This window comes from Agrilus planipennis, unplaced genomic scaffold (assembly GCF_000699045.2).
Source record: "Agrilus planipennis isolate EAB-ADULT unplaced genomic scaffold, Apla_2.0 scaffold151, whole genome shotgun sequence".
In the NCBI taxonomy this organism is placed as follows: Eukaryota; Metazoa; Arthropoda; class Insecta; order Coleoptera; family Buprestidae; genus Agrilus; species Agrilus planipennis.
In genome coordinates this window covers 199,907-218,285 of record NW_020439509.1, presented here as the reverse complement: position 1 = coordinate 218,285, position 18,379 = coordinate 199,907, and the positions used below count along the sequence as shown (strand labels likewise).

At 33.4% G+C, this 18,379-nt stretch overlaps 1 protein-coding gene and 1 long non-coding RNA gene across 3 annotated transcripts in view; one reads left to right on the top strand and one right to left on the bottom strand.

Annotated features, from left to right (window-relative positions):
- The window catches only part of LOC108736933, a 126,136-nt gene that overhangs the window by 50,608 nt on the left and 57,149 nt on the right, over nucleotides 1-18,379 (bottom strand). The window lies entirely within an intron of this gene.
- Nucleotides 1-18,379, top strand: part of LOC108736931 (netrin receptor DCC-like) — an 82,498-nt gene that overhangs the window by 21,550 nt on the left and 42,569 nt on the right. For both annotated transcript variants that reach the window (XM_018469550.1, XM_018469548.1), the window contains exons 3-4: nucleotides 7,995-8,191; nucleotides 16,545-16,755. In XM_018469550.1, coding sequence (XP_018325052.1) covers nucleotides 7,995-8,191; nucleotides 16,545-16,755 — 408 coding nt within the window. The remainder of the gene's footprint in view (nucleotides 1-7,994; nucleotides 8,192-16,544; nucleotides 16,756-18,379) is intronic.

Sequence of the window (18,379 nt, the reverse complement as noted above, 5' to 3'; positions counted from 1 at the left end):
GCCAACCTCAACGTGATAGGCACGTTAGCTTAATCGAATAAAATAATTCGAAGTGGTCTGTATTCTGTCGAAACTGCCAGACGCGGATCGCGATTTCGATCTTTTTGGATCTCATCAGCGCGTCGCAGGCAGCTCCGACAGAACACAGACCAACTTTTACCTGCTGTCTTAACAGTGCGTTTCAGAAAATACTACAAACGGCACAGTGAACGCCATCTGTAGCGTAATCCTAAAATGTAGCATCGTGCTACAGATGGCGTTCACTGTGCCGTTTGTAGTATTTTCATTTACTTCATTTTCATGTTTTATAGTGGTCTATCACCTGTTACAAGGTTAAAACTTATATCTGTTACACCTTGTACTTGTCAATCAATAAATCATCGGTTACCATAAGGTAAACTAAGTCCATAGCACTATCACGCAGGTCAATCAATAAAACGTTTTCCACCATAACCTCACCTTGTACAAGCCACTTAACGTGCATATTCCTGGATGGAGGTAAATAGAGTGACTCCATCATTTTTTGATAAAGAAAGCGTTTAAATGATCTCATAACATTGTGTTAAAACACGTTTGAAATATATATTTTTTTAATTTACAAGTTGTTTATTCCTGGATGGAGGTAATTAGAGTGACACCGTTATTGTTTGATAAAAAAAGCATCTAAATGATTTCACAATATTGTGTTAAAACACGTTTGAGATAATTTTTTTTAATTTACAGTTGTTTATTCTTGGATAGAGGCAATTAGAGTGACACAGTTATTTTTTGATAAAAAAAAACGTCTAAATGACTATTCTTGAGAGTTTTTATCTTCACAGGTTTCATTATAAAAATAGAGATAAATTTGAACAGTTGTCCTCTATGTTCATTGGCAATGCAGTGTGTAGAACTTCTTTGCTTGTCAAGCAAAACGAAGTCTGCATTTGCTTATTATAATAGCGAACACGAACCGTTAAAATTGCCTTAAGCTTACTCCAGCTTCTCTTTCATAAAACAAAAGAGGATTGTTGAAACATCTTTTGTTTTCCAACTTTTTAGCTCTTTAGTACGAGATAACATTTCTATTAAACAACACCCTGAAACAATGGGTGTGCGATTCTTTAAGAGTTCCATTTAAATCCATTTAGCAGCTTTTCTAAGTGAATTCAACATAATATATTTTCAACATTTCACTCGAACGCTTCAATATACAAACAATAGAAAATATTATTTTAGTCGCAACCTGAAAGAAATAGAGGTCCAGAAAAGTTACTAACATGGAAGTAAGGGAATGAACAAGTTTAATGAAGTCACTTACTGTTTATTTTGTTGATTTATTAAATTTTGACCCACTTGAAAACAGCTTAATGACAAGGAGATCGGAGTTCTGCACTAGACCCATGTTGGACATTTAAAAAATAATACTTTTGAACAGCAAAAGTACAATAAAGTTACCAGTAGTTTATTTTGCTGATTTCTTAAATTGTGGCCAACAAGTTTTGAATAAATTGCTCAATGAGAAGAGCAGATACCAAAGGATAATATTAGAGATCCGAAGAACTAATACGGCCATGTAATGAACAAATCAAGATTAAGACCAAGACTTGTTATTGTATTGATCTTGGTCTCGCTTATTCGGTCTTGGTCCTGTGGTCTTGCTGATATAGTCTCGGCCTTGGTCTTACACCTGTATCTTAAATCTTGGTTTTGCTCATTTAATCTCATACTTACGTTTTTTTTTTAATAATTCCTCTAAGCACAATCTTTTTTATTTACCTACTCAATAATTGTCTTTAATGCCGAAATTTTCTGTTATACATGTGACCTTTGAAGAGAATAGTGTCTATAGTTGTGAGAGTTACGAAAACTGGAGAACATACCCTTCCTCCAGTGTATAAATTGACCCTTCCTCTAACGCATAAATTGACCTTTTAGTGGAGAAAATAGTAGAAGGTACTTGAAAGAAGTAAACGTGTCCTCTTATTTGCGTACATCCAACTGCAAAAACCGTCCCGTAATAATAATAGTGGGTAGCAAGGTTGCTTCTACCTGGAACGACCTGTGGTCTACTCCAACTTGCGTACAAAAATTCAATAAACTACAATGTATATAATTGAAATAAAAATAGCGAACAAACATCTGACATTTATTTTTAACAGAGATGCTCGTTCAGTGTTCGGAACCGTACGATAATTATCGTACACATACGATAATTTCATGTCTACGTACGATGTACGATATCATATTATTATCGTACGCAGATTGTACTCTAATTTTCATGCATTCAAAATTTATTTTATTCTTACCCTCTCAGACAATATCACGAAGACTTTTTTTATTCGCGAATATTTTTTTTTCTTTTTGCTCACAGCACTATAAACATTTTTGTTATAAGCAGTGTTAAATTTAGAAGAACGTGCCTGCAACAAAAGAACGTTATCATGCTAGTATGTAGGTTTTTCCTCGGCAGGTAACATCCCTTCGTGTTGGTCACAGATGGGTCGATGGTCTTCCCATCCACACTTTGGGATTGTAATCATGTAGTCACTAACCATAGCCTAAGGTCAAAAACACCCCACTAACATACCTCCACCCCCTATATCTTGTTATATTTAAGTATTTTTCTATCTATTATTGATTTTTAATTTAAAGGGTGGGGGTAGTTCAGGTCTGTCTTTTTTTTTGCACGATTAATACGAGTAATTTACTAATTATAGTGATTATTTTGAAAAGTACGATAATTTTGCTCCATGTACAATAATTCTACGCTACAGGTACGATAGTTTCCTCGCTTCAGGTTGTGAACACTGTGCTCGTTACATCATCAGTAGGTAACCAATCGTACAAAAAAATGCGCCAAGAACTTAATACCCGTGTTTCTGAAATCTGTCATCAAGAGTTTTTGGCAGTTCATCAACTTGGATACGAGTTTGTCGCGCGTGTGCCGACTTTTAACAATTTAGACAGTACACTTTATAGACATCGGAATAAAGTTTGTGGAGAGTAAAAAACGTAATCAAGTGTCTGATGCAAGAAGCAGAAAAAGCAGACATTAAAATGTTTCGATTAGAAATTGGATTAAGTGGGGTCAAAAGGAGAAAGAAATATGTTGAACTCGACGAAGCAATCAAATTAAATACTAAAAAGTATGAAGAAAGTGGAAATATTTCAAGTTTTTTGAAAAAAAATGGCATTCATTGTAAAGTTACACTAAAACAAAAAATCGTATGTATTTTTCCAAATAAATGTAGATGTACCTAATTTGTTTTATTTCTAAATGTATTACAAAAAAAATAATTATAAAGTTATCATTATTATGAATAGTTGGTAGGTATACTAATACATAATATTATATATTATTTGTACGCAAGTTGGAAAAGGTAACAGATATTCTCAGGTACCTGGTTCCTTGCTGCCCACCCTTGGAAGTATTTGTACGCAAGTGAGACATGTACGCATTTCAACCATATGTTATATAGACATAGGAAGAAAGAACACTTATTCCAAGGACATTCTTGTAGACCCCTTTTTCAAACAGTGCTAAACTTTCTTTTTTTTATATTTAGTGCTAAAATCTAATAAAGCAAACTCATAAATCCACAGGAAGTAATACTTCTTTGTTTAATCTTGAGTGTTTAGTCTTGGTCTGGATTTAAGTCTTGGTCTTTTTCGTTCGGCCTTGGCCTTGATCTTGCAAGTATAAAAACCGAGATCAATTTTGCTCATCACTACGGTCATGTTAAAGTTTTAAAATTATAATTCGGGTACGTCCATGTTAAGGTTTTAAAGTAATGCACCTACTATAGTGAATAAATTTTTGCATATTTATTTTGAGAATAAGTACTTTAATATTATATTAAAAGCAATTTTGATTAATTTAGAATAACCTAATCAACAATTTATTAAACAACTTCAATAATTTAACTANAATAATAAAATAATAATAATATTAGCTTATCTTATTGTATAACTGGGGATAATAGAAAATGGCAGGCAACTATCACAGGGTGAGTGAAGACGGCAAGACGCCTCACCGCCCTCCTTCGTGACCTTGAATTCGATTCTCGACTCCCCTTGATATTGATTACTCAATTTAAACGGCCTACTAACTCAGTAGGTAAGTAGGTGTCAGCTTATAATTTTAAATAAATAACTTAGTTGTACCATCTTTGTACCAGTGACTTAACAAGAATTTATGGATAAATATTTCCAAGAAAAATAAATAGTACTTGCTGGTATTTTATTTTGTTGAAATCTCAAATTTTGACGAAATTGAAATGATAGGTTTAGCCTAATTAATAACAGCCAAATGATAAATGGAAGGAGAGGAATAAAAAGAGAATATTTCGGCTCCGGAGTACTAGTACACTCTTATTGTAGTTTTAAAATAACTTTAAAGTTCACCAACACTTAGTTTATTTAAAAAGCATACCTAAGTATGTATATAAGTTACAAGTTGCAAAACTGTCAACCGTACGGTTCAGAACTTCAAAGTTATTAACCACATAGTGTTCAAGTTTTGAAGAGGTACTGCTCAAATCTTGATTATAACGAAGGTCCTAGACTTTGATGGGTACGTTCAAAATGTTATTGGTAGGTACTTTAAAACTTTGCTTTAAGATAATTTTTACAAAATAGGCTAAAGGATAAATTACACTACTATTCTATATAAGATCCTTTATGATATTCACTCAGGTATATCTACCACCCCACTTTCAACAAACGTAATGATTCACCAAAGATAAAATATCAAACAATTGGAACAACGTTGTACACTGTTTAAGATGGTTGAACCTAAATAAGAAATAATTGTGTGCGCAATTGATGCCTAAACTCCAAGGAGCATTTCTTGTGTTTCGCAAACAATGATTTTTCTCGGATGGTGTATGAGAAAGCCGATTAGTGATCAAATTTTTTAAATTACCTTCGATACCTTGACAAATAGTTATTATCCTTAGTAATAGTTACTTTCTAAAAGAAGGTTATAATGTAAAGAAGACTAGCTATTTCTGACTTATGTGCTTAATTATTTTATTTTCTTCATACACACATACCCGTATATACCTTACCAAGAAGCAAACCGAAATCTAAATTGTATCAAATATGTAAACTATGCAATGCGATCAGTTTATACTAGATCGATCAAAATCTGTTACTTTTTACGACGTTTTTTAGTTTCTCTAAGGTTCCTTCCATTTATCACTAATGTTATAAAATCAGTAATATTTTAAAATAAATTATTACCACTAAATATAACCTCAAATTAACAAATAAAGATTGTTGCTGCATTACGTACTCGCCGGGAATCGAACCCGGTCCCCTGGCCTTAAGCGCCATTGCCTTAGCATGAAGCTACTAGAGGCAACAGTAGCATCAACGATGATATGTAGCTACCTAGTACATAATACAAAATCCTCGAACCAATGCGTAATCGTTATTAAGTGTATGAATAATTTAGAAGAATTTTGTCGGGTTCATTTTAATACTTAAAAATGGATTATTTTTTTGTTTTAATTTACCTGTTCCACTACATACAACCTCAAATTAATGAGGAAAAATTTTTGCTGCTGTCATGGCCGCGTCGGAAATCAAACCTGTGTCCGTGACTTTGTTTGTTCAACCTCTAAGCCACGAGAGGTGACTCTATATTGGTTCAACGATTCTTTAAACTTTTGGATGTTTCCTTCCCACCAACTAGTAATGCTGGTGGGCGAGCAGTCCCTCCGGACTACGCTGAAAGGTTGGGCAAAAAGTCTTGTTCAGCCTGCTTTCGTGGGAATGGGTGGGTGGTGGTTCGGGTGAGAAAGTTGAGACGGACGAAATGAAGACAGAAGAGAATGAAAGATTATCTGTGGAATATTACTGCCTCAGCATTTGCCTATGTGATCCAAGGAAACCACAGAAAAACTTGGACCAAGGCGACGGATCCGGAATCGAACCGGCGTCCTCCCGAATGCTAAGCAATGGTCTAGACCTCTAGGCCATGCCGCTCGACGTTAGTCGCCTAGATCCAGGCCCGTAATGAAACAAATTGTACGTTTAAATTTACAAAGACGATTTGTGAGATCAACTGTCACTGGATTGAAAAATTGTGTCAGGAAGCCATGTTTTTTTTTTAATCTAAATGGGACACCCTGTATAGGTATGTATCGTCACTGTTCCTGCTACCACCTTTCGTAGCTTAGTGGTAGAGCAATGCTGCGTAAAGCCCGGATTCGATTCCCGGCGAGCAGCAACAATTTTTGAGGTTAGCTGTAGCGGTAAAAATTAATTCACTTTAATGTATTGAAATTAATCCTACTAAATTCTTCTAAATGTCTCATTCAAACTTCAAACATATTTATTGAAACAGTCAATTCCAATTTTAACTTTCTCTATACTAGTGAACATTATGTTTAATTTTAACTTTCTCTATACTAGTGAACATTATGTTTGTATGAATGAGGAACATATACCTACATAGGTGATGTATTGCAGACTAATTTAGGTTGATACTAGAAATAAAAGCCAAGGTAACGGTATAGACTTCAAAGTGCCTGTAATAATTCCTACAGCCGCATATACCTAAGTGAGAATCAATCTTTTAGGCATGCTATCACCAAGCAATCAATAGGGTAAGCCATTTTTAGCCAAAATTAGACTGGTAGACAGTTCCACATTTTGTTCCAGTAATTTCATCTAATGCTAGCACTCGACAGCGGTTTAACTTACGTGAAAATTCTATTGCTATAGCTAACTCAGTTTACATGGAAATTTTTTAACAATGAAAATGTCAACTTATTACAATGCTTATTATAGGTACTCAAGTATTAATCTACGATATATAGATACAGCTGACCATCGAATTTGGAATTCTCCACTGAATTTCAAAAACTGGTGAACGTCATACATTGACATTTGATTAAAACTGTTTTTTTGTCATAATTGCGTGAAAAACTCGCTTTTCGTACCAAAAAATTGCGATGAAAAGTCGGTTTTTCAGACCAGTTTTAAGCTGGAACGAAATGAAACCAGTCATTAAACGTATGCGCTGCAATTGAATGAGCATGCGTAGAAGTCAACCGTTGGACGGCAATTTAGATGTAATGACAAAAGATCTAAGATTAAATCAAAATTAAAATCAAGTAAAAATCTAAATATTTCGAGAAATGATATTCAGGCAAATATTTCTGAAAATTCTACAATTAATATACATATAAAAGAAATGAATAACGTAACGATTAATTATTATTATCAGTTCAAAGAAAAAAAGAAAATTAAAAAAACAAAGCGACTGAAAAAAGTGTTTTTATTTGATATTATTTCAAAAGTGCCATGAGTTTGGTCAATATTAAAGATATAATTATGTTAATTAATACTTAAGAACTTTAATTTTTGATTTAATCAACAGGTATTATTACTCCTATCATATTTGAAGAATATTAGTATAATGTTTTTTATTAACTGATGTAGCTAAAAAATTTGAAAAATATTACAACTTTTGTTTTGAAAAATTTGGTTGATGAAAAAGCAATACTATTAGTGATTGTTGAAGTTTATAATATTCTTATATTTTGTTGAAATTATTTAAAACAGTATTGATGATTATTATTAAGTGTTAAAAACATAAAAAAATAGATTTAAAATTAATAAAAAAAATTGAATTGAATTATGATTATTTACTTAAATTGTTTTCCTTTCCATTAATAATTTTAATTTATAATAGTTTAACAATTACGCAAACATAAAATTTTATAATCTCTACATGATGAATTCTTGTATTTATAATTATCTATCAATTTTATTGGGATATAACAAAAAATAGTATACATATCTCTGTCTGAAATATCTGCTTTTCAGACCTCGATTTCTTCGTTTTTTTTTAATACTTCGCCTGCCCACTGAGATGATGTGTCTAAAAAACATTACAAATCTGACCGGTTAATGTGCTTTCTGCTATATATTTTTTATTGAAATTTACGACTGTCTAGCAGTATCAAATAAGATGCTGTAGAAATCCGTTTTTGTTTCAGAACATTCCGTGAAATCTATTCACCGTAGAAGTTACAACCACAGACGAAAAAATCAAGACGACAGCAGCACCAATATCGTAAAAGCTCAAAGTAATCCAGAAAACGTGTTTATCACTTCAAATAACACCATTGTTACAGCTCAAGCAGGAGGAACTGCGATTCTACCTTGCATTATACGAAAATCGAATACGGGAGTGGTAAGTTGCATTTTACATTCTCAGATTTATTTTAAAGCCTTTCTGTGTAAATATTCAATCATTGAACTATGTGAAATCTTGGTGTTATATTTATCAAATTGTCTTGAATGTACCTAGAGCTTGTACATTAAATAACAAAACATCGTTTGGCTGTTATCTACGCTAAAATTAATAAGAGAAACTAATAAATCATTTATTTATAATGCGTAGTCATTACACCCGAGATAAAAATATTCAGTCTCTCAGAGTCTCTGAAAGCGAGACTCGAGTCTCCGTCTCTTATCGAGTCTCTCTGGTGTCGCTGAGAGAGGCTGTAGAGAGACTGTCAAAAAAACTGTTTAGCGTCTTTGAACGAAAGACTCGAGTCGCTCATAGAGAGATCCTCATTTCGTATCCAGTCTTTGAACGAGAGACTCGAATCTCTCAATTAACGCTATTATCGTTCGAGTCTCTCGTACAGAGACTGTGAGAGATCCATAAAAACACCCAGGCAATAACTGAGAGACTGTGAAAGGCTGTAAGAGACGCTGAAAAACTCTGAAACACTCTGAGAGACTGGACAGAGACTGAAAATTTTTGTCTAGGGCAGCTTAACAATGAAAATGTTTCTTGTTAAACACGAAAATCACAATAAAACATTTTATTTCAAAGCTCACGGCCTACTTGAGTAATTAAACCTCAGTATGGTTGATTTTTGGGGATTTGAGTGCTTGATGTTAATATCTCCGATAGTAGTAATTCGTTTCATGATGAATGATTTTCTGTTTTATCATTCAAATGAAGTTTCAAATGTTCAGTCAATCAAAAATATCACTAATAAGCCTAAGTAATGGCATCTTATTGAAATTGGGGTTAATATCACAGAGTACACGACTTGTGAGGAGAATCTTCATTTCTTGAAGAGAAAATGATAGTTCCTTGCAGTAATGTCAATGGTTTGATGGAATCTTTGGAAGTACCTTACGATCCAATGAAATGGAGATTAAACGTAGACTCTTCCAAGCTCAGTTTGGAAGCAGCCTTATTACACAATATCAGCCTTTTTCTTCCATTCCAATTAATCAAACATCAAGGAAACTTACGTGAATATAAAATTACTTTTAGAGTCAATCAAATACGGAGATCACAAACGGCAGATATATGGCGACTTAAAAGTTGTTGCTCTACTCCTAGGAATGCAATTTATTGTGTTTGTCATTTACACATAAAAGAAGTCTTGAAAGAAAAATATCCAAAATGAGTCATTACTAGATCCAAATAACATTCCACTTCTTGAATATTACGAATGAAGAACTTCATGAGAGCCATGAAACAAAATGGAGATGCTTTCAAATATTTAAGAGAAAAATTCCCAAGATGTAGAAAATATTAAGGGGGATTCATTATTGCATCTCAAATCTTGAAAAGTTCTAAGGTCACAGCTTGTGATAAAATTTTGAAGCATGGGAAGTCTTTAAAAGCGTGTTACAAAAATTTCTAGACAACAAAAGAACAATAATGACCAACAGTTAGTGAAAAAAATAAAATAAAAGGACTTTGGATGCAATAAGTCTCTGAGTATTCATTTTCTTCACTCCCCATGTTGATTTTTTTCCCTGAAAACTGTGGAGCTATAAACGATGAGCATTGAGAAATGTTCCACCAAGATATCTTTACAATGGAATCAGCGTCGTAGAGATGAGTCAATGTTCGCCGACTACCGTTGGACTGTTCCAAGGGATGCTCCGGGATTAACATATAAGAAAAAAAAGCTTGATATTTGACAAAACATTAGCTAATGTATTATATAAATAATTTAATTTGAAATTATTTCTTTATTCTTTTTAAATTTAATTAGTTTTTTAAGTTCTTCTTTCATAAAAAAAATATCACAGAAATTATATTGATAATGAAAATTTTTGTGACAATAATATTTTTTCTTGACCCAAAATTAGTGAGAATAAGCTATTTAAAAACCAGGGAAAAGATTGAATTATTTCTTTTGTTGTGCAGTGATTTTAACTATGTGATAAACTCCAAGCCACTTCGAAAATAGTTAATATTCGGAAATATCTTTCTCGAAGGAGGATTTTAGCTTAGGATGAAATTATTGATTTGACCATCAGATAATAGGTAATTAATTACTTCTGTCCCAACTGTCAAGCTGTCTACAGTGAATAATCCTTAACACTTGAGGTCAGGGTAGAGTATTCAGTGTGACAGGTGCTGTCAAATTCATTATGTAACAACTAACTATTAGCCGTGTGGATTTTGGATAACCTTTGGCAGATTTTAAAAGGAGAGTATGAAGTTTGTTCTATCAACTCAAGTCAACGCGAGGTTCTATCTAATGAAATTTTACGTTGATTATTTTATATTAATTTTGTTACGAAATTTGATAATTAAAACCCTAGAACAAAACTTTTATCTTAAACGTAGGAGTTTATTAAGCGCATATTAGATTTAATAAATCTTTATGCCAAGTTTAAAGTTGATACACGCAGAACATACTAATCTCTATGCAAACGTTTACTCCACGTTTCCCTATTGGGGGTTAATTTTCGAAAAGTCCTTTCCTGGTGCACTTTTACACCTTCTAAGGAATATATTTTCCCAGTTTCACGTTTCCATCTTCAATGGCTTAGGCTTTGAGTTGTCTCTCAGTCAGTCACATAACTGTTTTTTTTTTAATATAAAACCTCTTACAAACAGTTAAACAATCAAGCGGATAGTATAGTAAAAAGAAAATTACTACTCCGCATGATGATGCCTTTACCTAATTTTAGACAATAAATTTCATTTCGAAATATTAAAATATTTGTAAAGGCAATTTTGGAAGCAAAAAAGATATGCTATGGAATTTGTTCTGTACTGGGTATAGGTACTTGTTTCTTCAAAACATTTTAATATGGAATGAAAAAATTCAATTTGATTTTCAATAAAAATTTCTTGTGGCAAAAGAACACTACATAAAAAGCTCTCGCCTTTTTGATGTACCTTATATTCTTCCAATGTTGGTTCCTAATACAAACGTTTACTGAATAAAAAGCAAATATCTACATCTCTGAAAGCGTTTCGAAAGCAGTGAATAAAAATACAATAGGTACCTATCGAAAACTTTTAGAAGTACTGATTGGTAGTTCACATAAAGTTATTTCTACTTATAGTTACGGAACCTTCTGCCGCTTAGTATATCACCTTTTTAAGTGATTTAGAATATTGTTTCTCATATGTTACATAGGCGGAATCTGGGCCTATTTCCAAATAAAGAGAGGGGAAAAATCGAAACACAAAAATGTTGGCCTAACTGCTTGGTTTTAATGGTACATTTTATTTAACATACTCCACATTCCGGGAAAAATAGTGGCAAAAAAAAATCACGATCCATTTTTCCGCGCGTGAATAAAAGAAAAACAAAAAGGAGTGAGCCCTAACCGGATATAACAAAATATAATATTTTCTTTTCAATGTATACGTTGACAGAGAAATAGTGGTAGACATTTTGGTTGCGCCATTTTTTAGTAATTTGACGTCGAAACGTCCTGTAACTGGGAAGTTAATAAATTTCAGCAGGTGCTCTATCCAAAAGTCATGTCACTTGTGTGCAAAAGGAGTCTTGCTCTCTTTTTCATATGTTACAAGATCTGTAAATTTCAACAAAATAGTTAATCTCAAAATAGAAGGAGGAGACTGTGGTAAATATTAATTAAAAAATTTAAAGGAATACTCACCCCTAATTACCACAAATAATTTTATATGAGCGGACACGTGTTTCGCCCACTTCACACGTGGGCATTATCTAGTAGTAGTCTCGCGTTGATAATGCCCACGTGTGAAGTGGGCGAAACACTTGTCCGCTCATATAAAATTATTTGTGGGTGAGTATTCCTTTTAATTGTTTAATAGTTAATCTCATTTCAAAATGTGTTAATTCACTTAGGAACAAATATAAAATTAAGTATATGTATTTCCAAACGTTTCGCATAACTTATTTCATTTACATACTTAATTCAGAATAGCAAGAGGATTTTGAAGATTCATCCAAGGATTTACAAAGAATTATAAAGATTTCAGTTTTTGAAATAGATTATACCGTATTTTCAGTATTTCTATTGTCGTATTCTTTCCATACCTTTGCAATGAATTTCAATAAATCAGCATTATGCAATTTAATGTGAACTTAAAGTGAACTATTAGGGTCTGACCATTCCACCTTCAGCTTTTTTATATTGGCTATAAAAATTTGTCGTTTTTACAGTTAGGCGCAAGACAGTTGCTTTTCACAGATTTTTATCAACATAAAAATCTTGATATTTTTGCCAACCAAGACCATAATGTCTTGGTTCATGGAACAAATTATCTATAACTCGTACGAATACCAAGAAATCGAAATATCCAACATTACTATGCGGCAAACGTGATTCTATCTAATACGAAAGAAAGCATTTTTGCCATCCCCGTATTTGCGCCAACGAGTGCCCATGGCCCCCTTGCCCCCACCTCCCACGCTACGTCACTCATTACAAGACATTCGTCGTATTGCTGGTCATGTTTGGAAGTGGAAGGGTAAAGCACATTGGAAAATCGTTCATAGACCTGTAAAGTGTAAATATCATAACTTTTATTGTGTTCCAATTTCGAAGAAGTAATACAAGAGACTTACGAAAATAAATCTTGTTAATTAATACAGTTCTTTGCTACAATTAATTATAATAGGCAATTAAATCTGCATATAGTTATAGTGGGCATCATATTATTTCGTGATTTTGTATATTGATTTTTAATTTATAAAGGGCAACAAGGAGAAGTGAGATATCATTTTAGAGGATTTCTACAGATCATATTAAACCCATTTTTATAGTCTATCTAATATTCCGAAACCTTTTTAAAGTTTATAAAGCTAAATAAAACTGTGAATAACGATTGATGTAGATAGAATAAAGTAATAACATGGGAAATCTATGGTAACTTTAGCTTATTGTAATAAAATAATAAGGGTAATGTGTCTAGCGGTTTAATACTCTCTACACGCGTATAAAATACACATTTACTCAGTTCTCATGTTCTTCTGGTTTGCGGAGATAAGTATTTGTAATATCCCTGGATATAAACCACGTTTCAAGTATCTATTTCTTATTTAGAAGAAACTTTATACGTTTGTGTATGCGCAAATGTTGGTGTGATCAAACAGCTTTTGAGGAATCACATCGTCCAAATTAAATTTCAGAAAGTCGAATAGAAATCGGGATGTACAGAACTCATTGTACATACCCATGTAAATATTGGAATGGCGGTTCTATTTAGGCTATCGAGGAAAAATGCGGAGAAAATGTGTTACATTCAGCCAGCGTATCAGTTTGAATTTCCATTTTAAACAGATTCTGTTTGAGAAATGCCTCTGCAGAATTTCTGATTGAGTTGTTAACTTCGAGCTTGGTCGCGGAACAGGAATTGAAGTTCTGGGTTGTGGATATGCCTTGTCTGTTGTCACAGACTTCGACGAAAACGCGATTATGAGAGACGACCTCTTCTCGCACGTATGCTGTTTTATCGAGTTTCGGAGTTGGCTTTTGCGACAGGCAAGTCGAGCTGAATTCGAGGTGAACACTGATAGGCAACAACTACACACATGACCACTGCATTACGGCTTCCTAACAACATACATACATATATAAAATTTTGTTTAAGTACTCGTTAACTATTTCAACTTCTACATGCCATATTGTATTAGGTTTAATTAATTTTCCGCAAATTTAACCAAAAAAATCCTAATTTTGATGGTGTTAAATCTTTTCGTTGGGCCATAGAATGGGAATTTTAAAAAAGCTGAAATAGTTATATTTAATTAATCTCAATAAAGATGAATGGGAATCCAAAATCATGGGAGTACCACAAAAAAACAAAAATTATCTCTTGATGGTTTCTGGAAATATATGACTTCCTGTGAGAACTAATGACGAAATATTAACAAAAAAGAAAATTTTGGTGTATTTCACAGAATATACAACGTCTGTTCAAAAAGTATCGCCAATTTTGTTTTTTTTTTCAAAATTTATCTATTTATTCATGAATATTCCTCCTTTGATGCCGTCTTTATCTCCTCAATTATAGCGTAGCTTTGTCCTTTCATGTGCCTCTTCAGTTTCGCGAGAAAAAGTCACAGGCGGTCAGATCTGGGGACCACGGTGGCTGCGATATTATTTGTGTGTTATTTTTCGCTAAAAATTTGCGCACAAGCAACGATGTGTGAGAAGGGGCGTTATCATGGTGCAAAAGTCAATTTTTGTTCTACCACAAAAATTTCCATTGAACTTCGATGGGAATGAATGGAAAATTTGTAAATTCCATTCAAAACCATTTGGCATAAATGGAAAAATAATTGTTTCCATTTACAATAATTCCATTAATAGGATACATAACCAATCAAAATTTATAAATTCTATTTAAAACTATTCGATATAAATGGAAAAACAATTGGGTACCTAAAAATGGAGAAGATCTGGTTTGAGATGATTAAAATTTTATCAAAAAAATGGAGAAAAACGTGCTGATTGTCTAATTGTTTGGAATAATAATTGTCATGTAATTAATATTTTCCTCATATTTCATCTTGATTAAAAGGAGTTACATTTAATTACCACTAGCAATAATTAAAAGTAAAAAATAATGAATTGACACTAGGATTTCCATTGGGTTCAGAAATGGAAGTTCCAATGGAACGCAACGGAAATCCGATTGCGTTCAGCAATCGAAGTCCCATTGCGTTCGAGAATTCTAGTGGAAATTCCATTCGTCCCATTGGCAATTTTCCATTTATTACCACTAATTATTATCAGTGGTAATGGCATTTTTTTAATGGAAACAGAATGGAAATTTTTCCTACGGATTCTGGCGGATTTCTTCGCGTAAATTGCGCATAACTTACAGGAAATAATCCTTAGTGACCGTTCTATCCTGTGGCAGGAACTCATAATGCACCACGCCCCTATAATCGAAGAAACCAATAAGTAAAACCTTCACATTCGACCTAACTTGACACGCTTATTTCGATCTTGGCTGGTGCGGCAGTTTCCATTGGGATTATTGAGTATTGGTTTCCACGTCATAACCATAAACCCATGGTCGTTACCAGTTATGATCCTCAGGAGCAAATTTGGGTCGTCGCAGTCAGTCTAACAGCTTCTTAGCAATGTTAATCGGATGCTGCTTTTGGTTGAAATTGAGCAATTTTGGTACGAACTTCACGGCGACCCGTCTCATGCCCAAATCAATGATCAAAATCGAATGGCAGGAGCCAATCGATATGTTTAGGTCCTCAGCAACTTCTCTAACGGTGATTCGACAATGGGCCGATATCATTTCCTTCACATCATTGTTTTTGTCTGTTGTTGACGTGGTCAGGCGTCCGGCCCACTTTTATCGTTTACATCTTCTCGGCCGTCTGAGAACATTTTCTACCACCGATTAACCTTACTTTGGTCCAATGTAGCTTCACCATATGCGGCATACGTCAGCACACTTAATTTTGTTTTTCAAATAAAATTTGATACAAATTATTTGATCCATTTTTTGGAATAGGTAAAAATCGGAGACGAGCCAAAACACGTGCAACATAACGTCACAAAAAATCGAAAATCGAATATACGTAAAGCGGGGAAATACAAAATTCGCGATACCTTTTGAACAGACCTCTTATATAAGAAAGTTAATGTTTCTAAGTTCTGGTTACAATAATAGCCCTTGAGCGTTGAAATTGAATCTAATACAATTCTGTAATTTTCTGGAGGACATCATGCTGGATTGTCTATACACCAAAAGAGGACTTCCAGATAAATAGATAAAAACTAAGTATTGAATGCTCCACTGATATGAAAATAAGTTGGGCTATTAAAGCTCGTCCACCGGAGAGTGGCCAAGTCCAGTAACCAAACGGTACAACTGGATATCCAAACAAATTCCAGTAGTCACAGTATTTATACAATTCCGAAAAACTATTTTTTAATTGAACAATTGGAAGTTAACAAAATTGCAGGTGGTGTATGTATACGAAGAATAATAGATAGTCAACGTCAACGTTTATCCTGAATAAGCAGTTCATTTTATCAGCAACTCTACAATGATTCTTACATATATCTGAAGAAGGGGAAAAAACGAAACCAAACTCCATTGAAATTATTTTTAAAGGAAGTCTTTAGAGTGTACTGTAATTGACTCTTTTTTCGACGAAAAATCTGTTCTGAAAACTCTTCGGTAGTATTCCGCATTGAAGACAGTCTAATGTGATTCATTCGTTGATTCTACGCACTTACTACTTAACCAATTAATGTCAACATTTTGAGAATTGCGAGATTTGAAACTTTTGATTTTGTTGCAGGTGTCGTGGATTCGAAGGCACGATTACAGACTCTTAACGGTAGGATTGCTGACGTACATTGCTGATAACAGGTTTATGGTTGAGCATATTCGACACCTGCAAAACTGGGGACTTCTCATTAAACCTGTCCGCTCATCCGACGCTGGTCTCTATGAATGTCAAGTGTCACTTCATCCGTCGTCTAGCATATTCGTCGAATTGAAAGTGACAAGTAGGTTTGCAATTACATTGATCATTAACGCATACCTACCTACATGTCTAGGTTTAGGTGTATATGTGCAATTGATTTTTGTTAAAAGTCGAACACAGCTGGTTTAACGGAAAGCAATTACAACCTGTAAATGGTGAAAATGGAAAACAGGTTCTCAAAATCTAAGGTTAGATGATTCATTGAAGACAAAGGTGTTAAGTTTTACCGGAACAACAATTTATTCAGGGGGACATTACAACAATACTTTTTTTTGCAAAGTGCCTATTGGCATCTTTTATTAATTTTATAGAAATTGTAAATTCTACGATGAACTCTTGGTTATCTTTTGATCACTTATAGCTACCTCCGGAATGTACAGTAATGATTCTACTGAATAAATTTTTAAAGGTTTGATGACATAAAATGTTAATTAAGTATAGCGTTGTCAGGCTTTTTGATTGCGTGTCCGGCCAAAATAAACGATGTCCGGCTTGTCCGGCTTGTCCGGCTTTTGTTANAAAAAAAATATCACAGAAATTATATTGATAATGAAAATTTTTGTGACAATAATATTTTTTCTTGACCCAAAATTAGTGAGAATAAGCTATTTAAAAACCAGGGAAAAGATTGAATTATTTCTTTTGTTGTGCAGTGATTTTAACTATGTGATAAACTCCAAGCCACTTCGAAAATAGTTAATATTCGGAAATATCTTTCTCGAAGGAGGATTTTAGCTTAGGATGAAATTATTGATTTGACCATCAGATAATAGGTAATTAATTACTTCTGTCCCAACTGTCAAGCTGTCTACAGTGAATAATCCTTAACACTTGAGGTCAGGGTAGAGTATTCAGTGTGACAGGTGCTGTCAAATTCATTATGTAACAACTAACTATTAGCCGTGTGGATTTTGGATAACCTTTGGCAGATTTTAAAAGGAGAGTATGAAGTTTGTTCTATCAACTCAAGTCAACGCGAGGTTCTATCTAATGAAATTTTACGTTGATTATTTTATATTAATTTTGTTACGAAATTTGATAATTAAAACCCTAGAACAAAACTTTTATCTTAAACGTAGGAGTTTATTAAGCGCATATTAGATTTAATAAATCTTTATGCCAAGTTTAAAGTTGATACACGCAGAACATACTAATCTCTATGCAAACGTTTACTCCACGTTTCCCTATTGGGGGTTAATTTTCGAAAAGTCCTTTCCTGGTGCACTTTTACACCTTCTAAGGAATATATTTTCCCAGTTTCACGTTTCCATCTTCAATGGCTTAGGCTTTGAGTTGTCTCTCAGTCAGTCACATAACTGTTTTTTTTTTAATATAAAACCTCTTACAAACAGTTAAACAATCAAGCGGATAGTATAGTAAAAAGAAAATTACTACTCCGCATGATGATGCCTTTACCTAATTTTAGACAATAAATTTCATTTCGAAATATTAAAATATTTGTAAAGGCAATTTTGGAAGCAAAAAAGATATGCTATGGAATTTGTTCTGTACTGGGTATAGGTACTTGTTTCTTCAAAACATTTTAATATGGAATGAAAAAATTCAATTTGATTTTCAATAAAAATTTCTTGTGGCAAAAGAACACTACATAAAAAGCTCTCGCCTTTTTGATGTACCTTATATTC